A 21404-nucleotide genomic window follows, 5' to 3' on the forward strand; every position below is an offset into this window, starting at 1 on the left:
TTCAACAAAAGCAATGCATGAAAGCTAGTATGCATGTTAATTTATGCATTGACCTTACAATAGCAGCCGGTATCTATAAAGATGTCATTTCAACTTGAAATACAAATGTTTACTCAACTCAAAATAAAACTGTTTACAAGAAAGCAAATAAACTAAGATCAGAAACTGGTATCGATAAAAGGATATATACCGATTCTCTAACTAGCCGTTGGTTTTGTGAAAAATATTGACTATAACTTCAAGCGGTTATAGAAATAGATATCTTTAAAGAAAACAGACTTTCCTAAAGGCGATTCAAAAAACAAAACTCTGTCTGGATAAAACTGCGGAGTAATGGCAAACTACAGAGCAATTTGGTGTCAAGATGCGACGATAGCGTACAGTATGAAGTCAGGTGAATACCCGGTTTTAAACATGCTCAACTTGACTGTTGAAAGAGGAACTATCTACGGACTGCTGGGACCATCAGGTTGCGGAAAGACGACTCTGCTCAAATGTATCTTGGGTAAGCTGATTCAAGAGTACCCGGATTGCTCATGATTCAAAATTTTTGTTGGCAAACTAGGCCATATTTGATTCATGTAATTATACTAAGTCATGATTTGTATGAATTAGTAGTCGTACAAGGATAAAACAAAAGCATACTTACTCCCAAAAAGCATACATCGTTATGACCCAAGTTTTTGATTCAGAAAAAAATCAATCAATGCTGCAATACTTCGACAATGTTTTAGAGTAACTATACTAGGTCAATTTTATTTAGAATTATAAGTATTCAAACAAGGATCAATTTGAAATTCTACATAAGTTCATATTGCTATGTAAATACTGATAGAAAAAAGCTTCGAGAGCAGCAGTTTAAGCCATAATTATTAAGCAAAAGTAAGGGCAAAATATTTTCAAAAATTGTTGAGTCTCGGTAAAAGTCTGTAATTGGTTTGCCTGGATATCAAAAATCGTTCATTGTTTGTTGCAGTTAATCTCAGTTAAGTAAAAGTGAATATATAGTTGATGAGTATAGTATAGTTTTCCAGAGTATAGTTGCCGCATGTTCTCATTGAGTGATTTGAAAAATTCGGATACTGAATAGATGTCAGCACATTAAAAATGCTCCCATTATCTGGTCAAATTGCGCGAGCTAAGTTCTTTGAGGCAGATGCCTCGATTATAACTCGACAGTGATTGCGAGAATCTATTATACTAAGGAATATATGATTTCAGTGATTTCTTAGTCAGAGAAGGATCATAAAAAACAGTCTAATCAAGCAAAGTTAATTTATGAAATAATCACACATAAAAACGTTCATTTGTAGACCGTGAATGTGAATTTTGATTTTGTTCTTTTTTGTGCGCTTCTCCTAGGACCGATTTTTTGTCTTTGCAGTTTTGCCTGAACGCTGAGTTTTCTTGACTGCTTGGTTAGGTAAATATATAAACCAGCATAGTTCAAAGGCAATAAGTTGCTGAGCAGCTCCCGTAAAGCTTCACCAGTCACGAAGCATTCATTCACCTAGGCGGATTCAAATGAGTTCTAAGAAGGACGGTTCTTGTTAATTGTTTATGGAGGTTCACACAATGTTTCAATGTCTGATGTTCCGAAATGTGCTAAAGAGGTGAAACGCTTAGGCATTAATATGCATTAGATAGCTTCAGTTGGCGTTTGTAATTTTTTTGTGTTGTGTTAAGTTAATGTGGTCAGTAAAACTTCTTTTGAGTTTTCAGCCAGTAAAACTTCTTTTGAGTTTTCAGGTTTTAGTATTACAATCTTAGTTTCGAAGACTTAACACTTAGAACATTTAGCTTATTTCAATTAGATTTGTTGTGTTTGCATCTTTTTGCTTACTTTACGTCCGACAAGATTGCTCATTTTTTGTAAGATGTTAGATTTAATACTACGTCTGGTGAAATCGTTGTGAGTACCTAAAAAACTTGGAAGTGTCATTTAAAAATTTTGAGCCATATTGTGCTGTCGTTTGTTTTTTCTTGGTGTTTTGACCAACGGGTTTTCAGATATCATATGTTTCAATTCAGTACGAACTTCCATTAATAAGATTTTGCAAGATTTTGTTCTAAATTTATTTTTTGAGTTATTTGCTATACTAGAAGCTTAAACACAAAAAGATCCGAGGACTTCAAAATATGTTTCAAACACATGAGTATTTTTGTTCCGACCCCTCTTGAGGGGGGGGGGGAGGAACTATATGCTCAAATGGGCTTTTTTTTTGTTCAGACAATTTTGGCCGATCGATATATTCATCGTAGAGAGTTGAGACTGGTATAATTAGAAAGCCTGTCCAGCGTAGAATATGGAATTAAAAAGATTTTTTTGAGTTCCGCTTTTTACAGGGAACTATCGAGTTTTAGACTTTTGAGAAAATAGAATGCATTCCGTTGATTTTATTCACATTTTCCGAAATCTATTTCTAAAATTTTGCTAATTTTGCTGAAATTTGTTAATTTTTTTATTAACAGAAAGGGCTGTTGATTTTATTTTTAAAGACAAAAAAATATTGTCGGCTTTTTTTATATAATTTTTTGTATCAAAAATTCTGGCTAAATATTTCAATATTCAGACTTTTTCATCAAAACCAGCACGAAATAAGTTTCTTTAGTCCATTTTGATTAAATTCGCCGGAAGTAAACACCCAAGCACCACTAACACAATCTTTGTAGACTCAAAAGGGGGCTATTTCTACTTTAACTTCCGTTGCGTGTCCTCCGTAATTAAAGCTTTGCCGATTTTTGCTAACTTTACTCGTTGATTATCAAAAACGCAGCATTTATTTTTGGTTTTCAACTAACAAAACATCTATCTATGATATTCAAAAAATTAAGTTCTTAATAATCAAACAGCATTAGCAGCGCTAGTTTTGGACCAATCGTGGACTCTTACAATCAAATAATAATTCCGATTGTAATCAGTCCGTCTTTTTTTATAAAAAAAAATTCTATCTTTTTTATTTTATGTATTATTTAAATAACAGAATATTTCAAATCGAAGCTCACTAGTGATAGGTCCAATTCGTTTCCTAACTAGCTCCAAGCTACTGTATCTAATTTAAAACTTGAACTCTTATGGTCGTTTTGACTACTAAAATGTTTGATTTTTAAATAAATAATCGCTTATTGAGATTTGCCTCCAATTTTCTTTTAATTCGGCCAACTTGTAGCTTTCTCTCAATGCTTCTTCTGTCTATTGAATTCAAATTCAACCTTTTTTGTGGTTTTACAGCTTAAGTTATGATTTTCTGGATTGGATACTACTAGATTTCACTTTTTTTTCAGGTGTTTGCCCATTTTTCACGATTTCTAGTTTTGTCACATTATCACGTTATTGACAGATCATATATCACATTGTTGGCGTTAAAAAAACACAATCGATAAATTGAATGTCCTTAAGGATATAGACTCTGGTTTTAACGGCTTCGACAAAACTTTCTCGAAGAATTTAATTGAGTTTTTTAAATTAGTCTTTAACCGTCGTTTTTAATTGTCATTTTAATCGTATGAAATTTCCTGTACAATGACCCGTTCATTGGCTCTTGATGGAAAAATAGATGAGCCGATATTCTGATATTAGTAGATAGCTGATGGCTTTCATGATTTTGAAAACAATTTTTTTCCAAAATAATAAAAACACTTTAATTTCGCAATTTTGTTCTTTTTATTATCTGTTTGTTACCTAGACTCGTTAAACACAGGCCAAATATATAGATATTGTTGTCAAGGGAAGGTCTCTAGGAGATTGATTTAACGAAATCTGATTTTTTCATGTTCGAAGAATTCTTTATGACTTTACTGGCTTGGACACGGGTTTTTCACAAAAAAAGTAAACTAATTCTTGATTTTTGCCATACTTTAGGTTCTTTTTGGAGATGTAAGATATATTCTGGATAATTGCGGTTCTCAAGGGCTTACATTGGAAGAATTAACGAACCTATTTTATTAATTCATTTTGCAAATAATGATTTTAATGTCTTGGGAAATAATTTTATTTCGAGAAAAAGATAAGTATTACTTAGTTTTGATTTTTTTCTTTTTTGTTTATTTGTTACCTGATTTCATTAATGAAAGGTCACATAATACATTATCGGTGTTCGAAGAGGGGGCAATCAAACATATTTTGAGGGCCAAAGTTTGGCATTACGGCTTCGAAAGCGTTTTCTGGCAAAATTTAACTGATTTTTTGTTTGTTGTCTATTTGTTGTTCTTTTTGTAACCGCATGAAAATTGAATACCGACAGTTCTTTATTCCTATCTTTAGAAGCACTGTTAATCGTAAACCTATGGGATTTGTTACTTGATTTCTATTGGTTTTCATTGCTTTGATTGTGTAATGAAAACTGATTGTGTACTTTGATTGAGTACTTTGATTGAGTAATAAATATTGGTTTTCATTACAATTAATTGTTTTTAAAAAAATTAAACCAATTTTTCAGATTTACTGTTTTTGTTTTTTATTTTCTAATTGATATCAAGCCTTATTATCAACTGGTCCCATATCTTTTCTGGTGAATTACGAGTTATTTTGTTTAGTTTCAGTTTTATGTGTCGTTTTTTTGACCTCGCTATTAAGTTTTATTTTTTGGGGGTAATTAGTGTTTGTTATTGTTGTTAGATTTTGCTGTTCGTCTTGGTCGCTTTTTTAATATTGGCATATCTCATCAATCTAATGCATCATTTTTTACTCCACTGAGTTATTTGCTTCGGAGGCTATCTTTTCGTTCAAACACCAATTTTTTTGGATTTTTTTTGTTTTTTCTGTCTGTTCCTCATTTGGTAGAGAATTATGCCAAAATTGTGGATGAGCGGCGTCGGAACCTTATTCGCGATGGCACATTACCGAGCCTCCTCTTGTTGACATTTATGTGTGTTTCTGTATTCACGCCGTCGATAAGGATTATTTGAAATTTACAGCTGTCTGTTCAATATCGATAAAGTGTTGGTTTTCAAGTCATAAGAAATCACAAGATCCTACGGAGAACCTTTATCATTTTGAAAAGTCAATCTTGCCATAATTGTGTTTTTGCTGTTTTCTTTTAGGCTAATCAAGCTGTCAAATTTTTGGTTTTGTCGTTTCAGTCCTTTTTTTTACATGGAAAAGCATATTTTTAAATCAATCTTTAATACTAAAAGTATATACAACCTATCAAATTTTGTTTCTTGTAGTTTGTAAAAATCTTTTTTGTCTACTTGGATCGTAATGTTTATTTAGTCCGCTGTTTACTGGTGTTGTTTTCATTTCAATTTTTTTTTGTTTTTGAGACTTGTCCCACAGTTATTTCATTCTGCGTTCACAAATGATTCCGATAACGTTCGGTTTGGGATAAAAAAGTAAATCCGAGGTTATTAAGTCTGGTTAGAGTCATTTAGGTGACTGCCTCGATTTTTAAGCTCAACGTTTGTGATGCAATAACGGCCTAAATTGAGGGTAATAAATAAGTTTCTCAGTCCAAATAATTTTTTCTGCGTTTTTTTGGAGAACGAGTCTTTAACTGACGTTGGAAACAGTTCGTAAAAGTCTTTTTCAAGCAAAATATTTTTTAAAAAATTTTAACGGGCAAATAAAATTTTCTCAGAGCATTCAAACGAGCCAATGTAAATTATTTTTAAACAATTACTTGATTTAAAGATCCTGTTGTTAGGATTCGTAGCAAATTTTAAAAAATATATGTTAACTTTGTCCAATTTAAAATGAAATTGTTGTTTCCTCCTCAATCTCTTTAATGTAGAAACTAGTTTTGTACTATCCTGCAGGATAGTTGTATTGTTAGTTTTGCCAAGAGAATTATATTTTGTGTTCATATATTTTTCTTTAACAATTAGCATTAAATTTCTGCAAATTTTTTCTTTCTTTTTTTAGATTTCAAGAGATCAATAAAGGTTCCATCAATCCTATAGTTTGGTTCCTGCACCGCTTATTTTTTTTTAAAAAATTAAAATTGTAGACATTTTTTTTACCATGAACTTGTAGCTTGTCTTTTCTTGTCTTGTTGCCTACCTTTTTCTCTCTTTTTTTGTCTCGCAAAAATTGATCAGACTTCCAGAAATCAATAAGCAATTTTCTTACTGATTTCTAATGCTCTGTGCCACAGCTGAATATGCGCGCCTAAAGTCACTTGTTACTCATTTGGAATGTCTTTTTAGGTGATAAATCTTGAATTGTCTCACTCAAAAATGACTTCTGTGCTCCTTTATTAAACCTTTAGTCTAAACTGAGAATCTTATATCTGATAGGAGGTCGGATCGGACAGAGATCAGTCTAATTAGCTCATTGTAAAACTCTAGTATTTGAAAGACATTGGCGCTTGACATCTGATTTGAAAATAAGGATAGATTCTGAACCCAGGACTTCTTAGCAGCATTCTCTAGTATTAGTCCCATAGTCTTATTTACAGTTCGCAGGACGGCATTTGTTTATGAAATATACATATTTTTTTCCGATCGAACCATTTTTGTCATTAATTTTTGCCATCATATCTGGGAACACTGTGTTGTTATTTATCAGCTGTTAAATCAATAAGAGTCCTATGAAGAACTTCGAGCCCAATCGGAACCTTAGTATTTCAAAACGGCCCTTTGTCGTTGTAAATACGCGGTGCAACGATTCCTGAAATTCTTGCCAATTTTCTATTTCTCGCTTGGCAAAGTTGGACAAAATCTCATCAGGAATGGTAAAACTATCAACAAATGCAGGTGGTGGTAAGTATTTGCAAGTTCTTGCTCTTCTTACTAGAAAAACTAGGAAACTTCAGAATCCTAATAGGAAACAGGGGCAATTAAAAGGATCTCGGTAAACAAAGTTTGAGTATAAAGGGATTCGTAGCAGGAAATACGGAAGAAAACGGAGTTCCCGGTGAGAAGAAACGGAGTTTATTTGGATACAAAAAGGGACTCCTAGCCGGAAGTACGGATGAAAACTGGGTTCCCTACCAAACTAGCTACCTACCTCCGGCTCGCCCGCCTGCCTAACCTGTCTGTCTACCTGCCTGCCTGCCTACTGAAACCAGCAAATAATAAATTCTTCAAATTTTCAAAAAGTCATTGGTTCAAGTAGCTTTTTAGATTTCAAAAGCAAACAATTAACAAAGTTTTTAACCTCAAAAAAATTTTGTTATGAAAGAAAAATAACTTTTGGCGTAAAATTTGAGCCGAGTGACTTTATTTAAGTTTGCACATAAGTAGTTTTATTGCTGTGCCTTGTCAACCAAAAAACACTAATTATTACCATGAGAACAAACTTAGTCTGTTCAATTTGGTACCGTATTTCAGGAGAAATCAGTAAAAACATGAATGCTACCCTAAATTTTCTGGAAAATTTGTGTGCAAAATTCTGGAAAATGGCGCGCCTGTGCTATAAATGCAGATTGCAAGTGCTTTTGGAAACAAATTCAGTTAAATGCTTATAGTAGAACTTTTTTGCTAAGTACTAAAATTTTCAGACTCTTCAACAAAGTCACGATCTTTTTGATTTAAAAATACAACAGACACTTAAACTTCAGGAAAAGATCTGTGATGGAAAAATGTTGAATTAAATAAATCTATTTGCACGCTCAACACCATTTGCGTGATAAATTGATGAGAAATGGTTTTTCTCTTTCTTTTTGCAATTGTTTTGGTTTAAGTGGGTATACGCAAGTTTCCTACTCATTAAAAGTATGGAAGGTTTAAAAAATAGTTTTGCGCCAGGAATTTAGAGAAAAAGATAAGAATATTTTTCCTAACAAGTATTTCAGGAAATGCATGTAAATATAAGTTTCCGACTGGTAATTTCCGGAATTGCAGGTCCTCACAAGATTCCTGTCAAGAAATGTGGGAATTGTAAGTTTTGGCAGGAATATCCGGAATCCTAGTCAGAAGAGAAGGAATCGTTGACCCGGGTAATCGTTATTTAAAAATATCCGGTTTTTGTACTTGCTTGATATATGTTCTTAACAGGTCGGTTAAAGCTGGACCATGGACGAATTCTCGTGTTTGGCTCCGACACCCCCTGCCAGAGGGAAGGCAACGAGATCCCTGGAAGAGATGTTGGCTACATGCCTCAGGATTTAGCCTTGCACTCCATCTTCAACATAAAAGAGACACTCCACTTTTATGGAAAGCTGAATGGAATGCGAAAACGAGAAGTTGACTTGCAAATCGAATTTCTCAATGATCTTCTGCAGTTACCCCCAGGCAGTAAACTGATTCAAGAGTTGAGTGGAGGTCAAAAACGAAGGGTGTCATTCGCAGCTACCATGCTACATAATCCTCGACTGTTGATTCTGGATGAGCCGACGGTGGGCGTGGATCCGGTTTTGAGTGCAAAAATCTGGCGTCATTTGGTCTACTTGTCCTCCAATAGAGGGTGTACAATAATGATTACAACACACTATATAGAAGAGGCCAGACAGGCTAATAGGGTTGGTCTTATGCGTTCAGGCACTCTTTTATGTGAGGGAGAGCCTGAAGTCCTGATCCAAATGAAAGGCTTGAGCAACTTACAAGAAGTATTTTTGGAACTTTGTGGAGATGAGTCAGAGCAGCCAATGATTCACGACAGTTCATCGGGTATTTTTTAAGCAATAGTATCTTAAAATGTATTCATATCTCGGTTTGACCTTCCTGCTTCTTAGAAAGCATATCATATTTGATCCATAGACGAAGCACACTTTAAGCATATATTCATGCTATGATATGCCAGAGACCATAGTTGGCCTTTGGATATGGTTTCCAAGATTCTCTCAAAAATTGAAAGCTCAGACCCTGATTTTATTGTTTTAAGCTTGAGAAAAACATATTCAGTGACTGTCATTTATTGAGACAGTTTGGTGAGTGTACTGAGCAGAGCTGTTATTGGCCATCTCTGGATTTTTTCTGGCTTGAAGTTAGAAGTTATGGCAATCGATTTCTTTTAATCGGAAAATAGCAGGCTCGTAAAAGCAACTAAAAAAATGATTTTTTTCTGAAGAAGCAAACAAACCACTGTGTAACGTGAGAGAAATGTTTAATTATCAGCTCAAAGCAAGAATTGCTTTATCATTCGCCCTGACATAATTACAAATTTTGGGAGCCTGTCTAGAAAACGAAAAAAAGGAAGAACTAGCTACCCAGACAGTATAAAAAATTGTTTGGCTTTAGAAAACGCAAGACATTCTGACATTTTTAGCATAAATATGTTTCCATTTTCGCATGTTTTTTAACACGGAAAGTGAGATAATCAACATTAAAATAAAATTTAAAGAATATACATATTTTAGATGCATACTTTAAGTTGCTCTGGCAATGTGCCAAAGTCTTGGGCTATCCTTTTGGTGTGAAACAGAACAAAGTGAACCTTGGGAGAAACCATTTTGTTTCAATTTTTGCTTAATTCTGTTCCCAGTCTTATTGCTATTATTATTTTTCGAAAAAGATCAGTTCGGAATAGATTTGATTCTCGGGGTTAACTTGATAATCAAGGAAATGTAATTTAAACACGTGTCTGCAGAATACTGCGACATGGCAGGAAAATTGGTTGAAGTTTTTTTGTATTCTTGACAGTTGTTTCTCTTTTTATACCGCCCGTAAATCTATTGTGCAAGTCTACTGATAAACTACACCGCAACATTTTTTTTGTCGACAAAAACTTGTCATTTAGAAAAAATTTAAGACACCTGTGAAACTGCCTTGCAGGCAACATAGTGGGAAATTGAAAGCTGATGAGAACAATGAGGAAAATCGACAACTGTTATTTTTTATTCATATCAAAGTAAGAAAGCGAAAATTTAGGTACGAAAAATTAGGTAAATCTAGGAACAAAATTGTTTAGCAAGTGTGCCATTCTCAGAAACCACACAATCAAACTAAAATACGTAACCCGGACCGAGGAGTTTGGCCAAAATTATGTAAGATCAGCGGCAACTAGCGTTGACAAGTTGGAAAATTCAACGCAATTTTCTTACATAATTTTGCGTTGAATGCGTTCAATTTGAAGACAAAAATTCAACGCATTCAACGCAAAAATATGTAAGAAAATTGTGGTGATTTTTCCGACTTGTCAACGCTAGTTGCCGCTGATCTTACATATTCAGCGTTGAAATTAGCTTAGATCTTACATATTTAGCATTGAATTTAGCGTAGATCTTACATATTTATGCGTTGAATTTAGCGTTGATCTTACAAAAAATCAAAGCGTCCACTTGAACTATTAACCTCCAGTTGCGTATGGGACTTGAACTGCTGACCTCCTGTCTGCTTGTCGCCTCTTCTACCATTGTACCACAGTACCTTGGTTTCCTTAAGAGCCGCAATTCTTATAAAGCGTAGATCTTACAGATTTTGCGTTGAATTTAGCGTAGATCTTACATATTTTGCGTTGATTTTGCGTAGCATTTAACTTAGCATATTCAACGCATTTACCATGTGAGGCGTACTGGGAAAAATTTAAGTTTTTTTAAAAGTTTTGAAAAAAATTTGAATTCCTAAAAAGATCTGAAATGGTTTTTTTGCACCGTAAGAGAGCACTCAAAGGTTATTTTTTGCTGACTTCATTTTTCTCACTTTTGCGGTATAGGGGTTGAAACAGTAAAAATTTAATTTTTTGAAAAAAACACTTGAAAAATTAGAAATCGTAACATGGTGTGAATTGGAGTTTGAACTATAAAAGAGCACTAAAAATGATTTTTTTCTGACCTCATGTTTCTCACCTTTGCAATATAGGGTTCGAAACAGTGAAAAAAATTGATTTTTTGAAAAAAAAACTTGAAAAAGTTCTGAAATCGTAAAATGGCCTGAAATGGATTTTGCACTGTAAAAGAGCACTAAAAAGTGATTTTTTGCTGACTTCACTTTTCTCACCTGTGCAGTATAGGGGGTCGAAACAGTAAAAAAATTAAAGTTTTTGAAAAAAAACTTGAAAAATTTGAAATCGTAACATGGTCTGGTTTGGAATTTGCACTATGAAAGAGCACTAAAAATGATTTTTTCTGACCTCATGTTTCTCCTCTTTGCAATATAGGGTCCGAAACAGTGAAAAAAATTGATTTTTTGAAAAAAAAACTTGAAAAAGTTCTGAAATTGTAAAATGGTTTGACATGGATTTTGCACTATAAAAGAGCACTAAAAAGCGATTTTTTTGCTGAATTCACTTTTTCCACCTGTGCAGTATAGGGGGTCAAAACAGTAAAAAAAAATTAAATTTTTGAAAAACACTTGAAAAATTCTGAAATCGTAAAATGGTCTGAAATGGATTTTGCACTATAAAAGAGCACTAAAAGGTGATTTTTTGCTGAATTCAGTTTTCTCACCTGTGCAGTATAGCGGAGCGAAACAGTAAAAAATTAATTTTTTGAAAAAAAATTTTGAAAAGTTTGAAATCGTAAAATTGTCTGAATTTGATTTTGCATTAGAAAAGAGCATTAAAATTTAATTTTTTCTGACCTTATGTTTCTCACCTGTGAAATATAGGGGTCGAAACAGTGAAAAAACAGAAAACTTGAAAAACTTTTGAAATCGTAAAGTGGTCTGAAATCGAATGCAAGGATTAGCCTTGAATGCGTTGAGTTTATGTAAGATCAACGCTAAATTCAACGCTAAATATGTAAGATCTACGCTGAAATTCAACGCTAAATATGTAAGATCTACGCTGAAATTCAACGCTAAATATGTAAGATCTACGCCAAAAATCAACGCAAAATTATGTAAGATTAGCGTTTAATGCGTTGAATTTATGTACGATCAACGCTAAAATTCAACGCTAAATATGTAAGCTCTACGCCAAAATTCAAAGCTAAATATGTAAGATCTACGCCAAAATTCAACGCAAAGTTATGTAAGATTAGCGTTGAATGCGTTGAATATATGTAAGATCAACACTAAAAATCAACGCTAAATATGTAAGATCTACGCCAAAATTCAACCCAAAATTATGTAAGATTAGCGTTGAATGCGTTGAATTTATGTAAGATCAACGCTAAATTCAACGCTTAATATGTAAGATCTACGCTAAAATTGAACGCTAAATATGTAAGATTTACGGCACAATTCAACGCAAAATTATGTAAGATTAGCGTTGATTGCGTTGAATTCTTGTAAAATCAACGCTAAAATTCAACGCTAAATATGTAAGATCTACGCCAAAATTCAACGCAAAATTATGTAAGATTAGGGTTGATTTCGTTGAATTTATGTAAGATCAACGCTAAATTCAACGCTTAATATGTAAGATCTACGCTGAAATTCAACGCTAAATGTGTAAGATCTACGCCAAAATTCAACGCAAAATTATGTAAGATTAGCGTTGAATGCGTTGAATGTATGTAAGATCTACACTCAGGCGTACAATCTTATATAAATTCAATGCATTCAACGCCAATCTTACATAATTTTGCGTTTTTGGCGTTGACACCTCGGCCCGGGAAATAACTAGGAAGAAGCGAGATAATAAATGTTAATTTTCAATGCTCCGCGATTAGAAAATAAGCGTAAGCAAGATGGCGACCAGTGTAAAGAAAGTTTTGGTGCTTTTTTCGCTTCCCTCTGATTCCCAAAGAAAAAAGATAAAACATAAAGTTCGTATACACTCAGTTCTTGACGAAGCAGTTGTCTAATTTTGAACGACAGGCGGGGCGGCAATTTCATGATCGTCAAGATTTGTATCAAAATCTTTATAGGTACAAAAAGACCTGACCGTTTTTCGAACCCTCAAAATCGCGAGTAGTAGTCATTCATCTTACCAATTGCTCTCCAGCTGCTTTATTAGATCTCTTAGAATTGGTTTAATCTGACCATCAGATTTTAGTCGGATTGAGAGGAATGGAGATCCGCAAAAATCAACCAGCCAAACATAAAAATGTCGGTTGAAAGCAAAGATTGTTATAAAACAATAGCTTCCACCTCGAACTAACACTTTGCATAAAAGAGTCAAACTTTTTAACAATAATTGCTTCAGTCTTTGTTCCAGAGCAATAAAAGTGCAAAAAAGAATAAACGCAAAAATTTATACACAAACACGCAAATCAGTTCAGAAAAATTAATACAATTAAAGTAACTTGTGAAAATTCTGCTGTTCGTTAGTTTTCGTTTTGTCATTGTCGTCCATAGGCATTTCAAAAATGAGAAAAAAGTATCTTAATGGGCATACTTCGTTAGGAAACCAAAAAAGATTGAACCCTCCAAAGGAAGATTTCTGTCCTTCATCGATTTACATATGACTTCTTTCTTGTGGCGGTTTGGAACGCTCAACCTCGTCTTTAGCAACCGCATTGCGTTTTCTTGTTCCTAAAAGAATCTGAATCCCGAATTTGCAATAGGAGATATTACTAACTGAAAACTAATTCGGTTTTACGGTTAATATTGCGTTTCCTTTAAACATGCTCCTCGAATCCTCTTGAACGTGTCTTTTTCTGTTGCTGAGACTGATTGTGAAAGTTAATGCAGGACGTAAAGACAAGTGTTTAGTTCGATTTCCCGAACAAAAACAGAAAGCAGAGCGAGAGGGAGTGATCTTTCTTCATGCATATGCATTAAAGAGAGCGAGAAAGGTAGTTTTGAAGCAAACTTTGGCAGACCTTTATTTTCTCAGAAATTTTAATAAATAATTGTACATTTGGGTTCTTATTTGACCATTTCATGCATGAGTTACTCCTAAATGCAAATTTCAAGTCTTTGCCTTTTTAATATTGCCGTTTTATTCTTCTCTTTAGTGGTTTTTTGATTCTTTTTTAAACTTTTTATTGCTGTGGGTATTAATGATGGATTCAAAGACCTTCTCAATCGGTTGGTAGAAATTTTAGGTTTTGCTTGTTAAGGAAAATGGGCCAATTTTTGTCAAAATTTGGACCCTTTATTTTCCATTTTCATAGCTGGTTAGTTGAGATTAGCTGTTAAGCGGAAACAACTGAACGCTTTTAAACCTATTGTTAACGACAAAAAGTGTTACTTTATGACATTACAAGTTCTCTACTACTACTCCCGTACTTTGGTCGCAGTGAGTTTCATTGCTGTACCATTGGAAATCAATTGTAACCATTACTGTACCAGACAAATAGCAGTATAAATACTTTTCCCAGTCTGCCCAGAGTCGATTAAGAAAAATCCCAGTCTGTTTTTTTTCTTTGCAGCATCATTTACATTATTGGTTAACACTGCACAGAATGTCTCAGTTCAGACTGTACAGACGAAGAACTAACAGACTGTACATAGCAAATTTTGAAAATTTCGAATGACTGATATCATGCATGAAATTTTCAACGTGTCGATACCCGGAGCCGCATTCTAGCTTAACTTGTACATACTACACTACAATTAACTGACACATCGACTTCCACCGACTTCCGCCGACCTCCGCCGACTTCCGACATCCGCCGACTTCCACCGACCTCCGCCGACTTCCACCGACTTCCGACCTCCGCCGACCTCCGCCGACTTCCACCGACCTCCGCCGACTTCCGACCTCCGCCGACTTCCACCGACCTCCGCCGACTTCCACCGACTTCCGACCTCCGCCGACTTCCACCGACTTCCACCGACCTCCGCCGACTTCCGACCTCCGCCGACTTCCACCGACCTCCGCCGACTTCCGACCTCCGCCGACTTCCACCGACCTCCGCCGACCTCCGCCGACTTCCACCGACCTCCGCCGACTTCCGACCTCCGCCGACTTCCACCGACCTCCGCCGACTTCCGACCTCCGCCGACTTCCACCGACCTCCGCCGTTTCTACCTGATTGATGTGAATGCAACAGTGTATTTTATGTGAACCTTCATATGTTGTGTATTTCAGATTTGATTGAGACTTGTTTTTGATTTTTGTGTTCTTTGAACTTGACTTTGATTGAATTAATTGGATTGTAGAAGATGGAACAGGTTATCATAAACGTTGAATTACACGAGACTATTTTGAAATGCAGCCGGGAAGTGATGTTTATAGTAGCGGACCCAGAGGAGAAGACGTGTCATGGAATTATTACTGTGAGAAAAGTGGTGGACATCGATGACGAACGAATGGATATGGTGAGGAAGTTGCGAAAAAGAAGGGCACCTGATGCGAGTGTGAGTGTAATCAATGAACGGAAGGGTAGGCGCTTCGAATGCGGGTACTGCGAGTATGAATCACGTGCGCAGTATATCACTGCAAGGCACGTTGCCCGCGTTCATCAGAAGAACATAAAGCCAACTAAATGTGATCTGTGCCCATTCAAAACGATCTATTCGTCGAATATGAAGAGACATATTGTAAGGGTTCATAGTTCTGTTGTTAATGTGAGATTGAGGTGTGAGTCAAAGTCGTCGAGGTCGTCAATGTCGTTGAGGTCAAAGTCGGGGTCAACTAGCACAAAGTCAACTGCGAATTCATCATCATCATCTTCAGTTGTTCCCTTGAATTAATTGCGTTTAGTCTTCATTGTTTATAGTTTGTCTGATACTTGTTTTTTCTTTGTTTTACTTTAGTTTGTTTACTGGATTACCTTCGTAATTACCTTCGGATTACCTACTGGATTACTTTCGTAATACCAATTTGCAGTCAATTATTGATCGTAGTTCAGACTTAACTTCAACACTGTTAATATTATCTGTGTTCAAATGTTGAGTTTCAAGTAAACGCTAAATCAGCTCTTCTGACAAATTTGTTTTCCCCTTAGAACCTACTTTTTGTTTAATTCATTTTATTTGGATGGATGGATTCGAATTCATTTCATTTTAATGGACTCCAGATTCTGCTGCTTTGTTTTAACATTTCAGATTCATGCTTTGATGTTCTGAGTTTGTGTTAATGTTCCGTGTGACGTTCGTGACGTTTGACATCTTTCCCGTTCGATTCGAGAAGATGGCGCATGATCATGGCGCTTGGAGCTGCCTGCGGCAAATGTTGGGAAAAGATCACCTGTTCCAGGCGAAGTCGATTTACATGCAGATTATGACCTGAACAATTACAGAAAGAAGGAAAAGAGGATATGAGTGCGGGGACATTTAAACTATTTAATGTAATGGACATCACGTATTAAATGGACATTAATTCCATATTCCATATCACATTTATAAATTCATGCGTTTATAAACAGAGCTTATTCCATATTTATATATATGACAGCATGTATTTATAATTATAATCATGAGTTTATAAATTCAAACAATTTACCAGTGCTTATTCTTTTTGCATGAGAGAGGAACAACCGAGCAGCGTGAAACAACCACTTAAAGCCCCTACCAGATCAAAAGCGGCAATATTTAGGCAGCAATTAAGCAAAATGTGCAGAGCGAGTTTTGGCGGTAATTACTGTGTGCAGACCAAATTTAGGCGGTAATTACTTATACACAGACAAAGCATAGTCGGCAATTATTCATGCGCAGATATCATTTAGGCGGGAATTTATCATTGGCAGATAAAACTAAGCCGTAATTTACCCCTGCAAATAGAGTCAACAGTAAAACTTTTTCATGCTCGTAGGATTTACTATGAAATTTAATCTGTAATTTCCCAAAAGTGACATGATCATAGTAATGGTAAGCCCAAAAAACAGACTGCAATTTTCAATGATTCAGCGCTGACACTCACTGTGAGCAAGGTCCGGGCTGCTACTACCTACTACTACTCAAATAAATTAAATGACCAAAATTTTCACAATACTTTGACAGCCAAATCAGTTGCAAATTTTCTTTTAATGTCTTCGTTAGGGGCTTATTTTGAAGATTCATACATCTGTATTCCGGTTTGGACGGGTCTTTTAAAAAAGATTTTTGAACAAGCACATGAACGCACCGTAAAATTTGAACGAGACATAGTCTGGAGCATAGGCATTTTTGGTTTGTCTGAATATTTTCATAGGCAAAAGTGGTGTGGATGGTTATTTGTTTGTCATTTTGAGCGTGGACCTCAATCTGGGAACTTGAAAGGAATATTTTTAAAAATTTATTGAAGAGGAAGGGTTTTGCAGTTAGTTTCTGGCAATCTACTAGCTAATTTTTTCTTTAGTTCGGCATTTTGTGATCAAATGATGTAAACAAAAATTAAAAAAGAAATTACCTTACATGCTTTTGTTTGTATTCCCTGTGCAGCCGCCTTCTTTCCGGCAAGGTATTTACAAAATAACCGTCTAAATTTTGCAAGAGTCTTAATCTAGGATAGTCAAACTGCTTCTTACCTTCTGCATAGAACTCATTTAGACTTTTTAAAAAAAACAGTAAGGACATAATGAGCTTCAAAATGAGCTAGCCTAATTTCAATTGTGACTACAACCAAGAAAAAGTGAAATAAAAGTTGCTGTGACAAGCAAAAATTCCAATTTTACCACCAGCAAAATGCCCGAGAAACAAGGTTTAAAAATGACATAACAAACGAAGTAGTTAGAGAGGGAAGAATGAAAAGCAATGCTGTCGCAGATGAGGAAAAACTGCCCAATGAGCAACCCTAGTTTGATAGGAAAAGAAGACATATAGAGAAAGGGAGAACGTTACCTTTCTATTTTTGCAGCAAACTTTAGACTGGAACAAGATATGTCAGATCAAAAAAGTGGAAACAAATAACTTAAAGAGTCAAAAATTGAGAAAATGTTTTCTAATTGGACTAGGACGGAGTTCATGAGAGCCAACAGAAATCAATCAGTAATCCAGACTTTTGTCATCCAAATGGTTCCTGGAGCCAAATCAATAGGCATAAAAACATTTTAAAAAAATAGGTTTGATCTACCTATCATGTAAAATCATTTCCTTTTTATGAATAGATATTCAAACAAGATATTTGGGAGCAACGAAGTGTATACAAATATGCTGTATTATATAGAACCATTTTATAATTCTCTTATGACTGATGTAATTCGACTGATGTACTTTTTTCTTCGGCAATGGGTGTCAATGATTACTACCATTGCTACCATCTTTCACGACCAAAATCTGTGAGTAAATTTACTCATTTTTAAACTACTTTTCACTTTTTTAAAATATTGTACTGGTGAAACGCACTTGCATACTTCGAAAAAAAGGTGGTGCCCTAAAGAGAAAATGTAGTCAGCGTTTTTCAATTCTAAACTCGAAGTTGAAAATTGAAATCTAGTTTTCGCCGCTAATTACTTTTTGTGGAATCCCATTCCGCAGAGTTGCCGTGATTACAATTTCACTGAGCTTGGGAGGACATATCGCGTTTTCAAGCAGTGGAAGCAAAAATCACTCTTTTAAAAGGAGTCGAGTTGGCTTTTAAGTGAATTGGTTCAAAATAATTTTAGATATTACAATGTATCACCAAATAATTGATTATCAATTAGAAGTTATCAAAATGGTATATTAGTTGCATTATAGTCGCTGGCAATTAATGTTGATAAAAGTGTCTCAGTCATATGAGTTGTTAGTGTTTTAGTACTTTTTTGAACTAACGATATAGTATCTAGATGGATTCTGAATTTGAAAGTCATATTTTAAATGTGGAAAACACCTCCGATTCTGGTACTTATATTTGTGTTTCTGAATGGGAAATATAGTATTTCATGCTGTCTTTGCAAAAAATTTCAATAAAAGTTTGATGGACTTAATTTGCTTAATTCGCTTCACTTCAAAAAGGTATCAAAATTTTGTGAAATGCCCCTGCCGCCGAACTTGACTCTAATCACAATTCTTTGGGAGTATTTTCCATTTAGGCTATTTAATTGCCCTGTGGAAACTACTTAGACGTAATTTAAGCGCTTTCCACAGTACGTTTTATAGTTGTGAAAATATAGCTGTCTTCCTGACAAAGACGGTTATCTTAAGTTTCTGACAAAAATCTTACAAGAGAGTGGTCTTCCTGCAGGGGTCTTGCAAGATAACCGTCAGTTTTCATTTATGTATTACGCTTTAAAATAGCGTTTATTTGTCAAATCTAGTCTCTTTTATTCATAATTGAAATTTGTTTCAGGCGACGAAGAAGAGCCTCTTTGTTTTGATAAGTATTCCCAACCAGCACTATTCAACCCAAACATTCTGGATGACGACAAAGACAAGCTTCCGTTTGAAAAAGTTCCTGCGGAACCAACAAAAACATTCAACCATCTAGTTAAGACATCCATTATCAACCCTCTGCACCTCTCAGCTTGTATTATGAAAGAATGCACCAACATAATGCGAACACGCGCTTTGCTCCTCATGTATTTCATTCTACCTTTCATGCAAATATCGGCAATGCTGCTCTGCTGGGGTAGATACCCTAAAAATATTCCAGTCGGAATCGTAAACGAAGATCATTTCTCAAAGAATTTCTCTCTCAGTGAACTTTACATTTCATTCTTACAGCAAGGCAACACGATGGATCTGCAGAACTTCGAATCAATGAGAGAGGCTCGAAAAGCGGCCGATAATGCCGAAATTGCAGCTATAGTGCATTTTGGACCTCGATACACTTCTGAGCTGTTACTGAGAAGAATAAATTTTGAAGAATCTACTGTAGAAACCGCTTTGAAAAGCAGTGTTTACATTAGTTTGGACGAAACAGTCAAGTTAACTTCGATGTTGTTAAAAGAAAAGTTTCTAGACGCCTACAGGGAGTTTCAACTTGCAATGGTCCTAAAATCAAATCACAACCCTTCACTGGCAATTCTTCCTATCAATTTTACGGAGCCATTTTATGGGAAAGAGGTCGACTCTTTGACCGACTACATGACTCCCGGGGTTATTCTTCAGCTTACATATACCTTATCTGCTTCTCTAACTGGAATCCGATCATTGGTCGAGCGCAAAATGGGAATAACGGATCGCTTGCACGCTTCCGGAGTCACCGAGACGATGTTAATGTTGGCTGCAATGATTGTGCAGTTCTTCATAATGACTGGTCAAGTTGCGATTCTCTTTTTCATGGCTTTAATTGTCTTCGATTCCCCGTTTTTGGGTAACCTTGGTCTGGCTGTAGGAATTACGTACTTACAAGGTTTGACAGGCATAGCTTTCGGACTTATCATTTCGGCAGTTTGTACTGAGGAAACGCAAGCTATTCATTTAAATGTGGGTACAATTTACCCAATTTTACTTCTAAGTGGTGTCATTTGGCCCCTGGACGCTATTCCGTACCCTGTTAGGTATGTTAGTTACCTAATTCCTCTAACTCTCCCAGCGGTAGCCATGAGAGACGTCTTTTTAAGAGGCTGGAGTATTGGAAGAGAGAGGGTCTGGCAAGCTGTGTTGATCAATATTGCTTTCATAGCTGCATTCGTCATCATAGCCATCACTGTCCGCAAAATCCTATTCAACAAGCGATAAACTTCATAACTTACATCGTGAAACCCTAATTGTTAAATATAATTGCGATACTATTCATGTGGTTGATGTCAATTATGCAAATTAGTTTTCATTGGGATCATAGACTGGTGCCATTCCTATAAAAAATATTCCTCTCATTTGATTTGCTTAGATATTCAGCATGCTCGAGGTTTTTGCATAAAAAAAACAGTTAATGCAATTTTTACATTTGAGAGTTTATGTAGCGGTGCCAGTAATTTTAGTCAACCAAAATAAAAGTCTCAATTTTGAGTTCTAATACATTGAAATTTTTTAAGTCAGACGGAAATGTCGTTGAAAAAGAAAAAATACTGTGTTTAGGATCTTTTCTAAACCTGAGTGGGTGCCCCCCTATCCAGCTGAGTTGGTGCACATTTTTTGCAATACCCAGATTTCCATGCCATATTTATACCTAATGTTTTACTATGAAATGAAACGTGCTCTGTAATTTGGAGGTGCACAGCGTACTGGGGGGGGGGGGGGACCAATAAATCTCGTGGGTTGCAAATAATATGAATTCACTAAGCTCGTTCACAAAAGAAATATCCCACAAAATGATGCCCCCATTAAAAGACTTCTTCGGGATGTATGACTTCTAAGCTGCCTGGTGGGCGCGGCGGCTATAATGGGAAAGACCCTGAAATAATCCTGCGTTTGACAGTGGGAATGTTGAGTACATTGAGCCAACTCAAGAAAAAATTTACTCCACTTTTTTTCAAGTCTTCAATTATATTATTTTAATTGGAGTTCAGCCACTTTCAATTTAATGCTTCTGATGTAAATCTAAACTACTGACAAATGGTTCTTGATTTTCGACTGCTATATTATTTCTAAAAATTTTCAGCAATAAATCTCGTACATGAAGCAGAAAAACCTGTAGAATATCTCTCATGTCTCCTCTATGGTCAGTGTACCGCATGCAGAAGGCACCCGCACAAACGTTAATTATTTTTCTTCGCTATACATTTTTGTTATTCTTTATTTTCTTGCAGTTTTTTTGCAATTTCAAAGAAACACAAAATTTTGTCGTTTTCAACATATTTCAAAAATCAAAATGGCTAACTTAAAAGCTTTCTTCATCTATTTTGAAACTTAACAGTTGGTTTTCGCATACATTTTCTTTCAAACAGTAAAATTAAATTTTCAATGTTTTCAGGTTCTCTTCTTAATACTGGTGGGCATTTAAAGCTGATACGGCGAATTTTCAA

General features: G+C 35.3%; 1 protein-coding gene across 1 annotated transcript; it reads left to right on the forward strand.

The window, feature by feature from the left end:
* Window positions 1–102: 102 nt before the first annotated feature.
* On the forward strand, window positions 103–20297 carry LOC142351034 (ABC transporter G family member 23-like). The gene is made up of 3 exons (XM_075403098.1): window positions 103–505; window positions 7939–8550; window positions 18845–20297. The coding sequence occupies exons 1-3, from the start codon at window positions 334–336 to the stop codon at window positions 20176–20178; spliced, it is 2118 nt and encodes a 705-aa protein (XP_075259213.1). The 5' UTR covers window positions 103–333; the 3' UTR covers window positions 20179–20297.
* Window positions 20298–21404: the final 1107 nt, after the last annotated feature.

This window comes from Convolutriloba macropyga, chromosome 1 (genome assembly GCF_964194025.1).
Source record: "Convolutriloba macropyga chromosome 1, txConMacr16.3, whole genome shotgun sequence".
Lineage (NCBI taxonomy): Eukaryota > Metazoa > Xenacoelomorpha > Acoela > Convolutidae > Convolutriloba > Convolutriloba macropyga.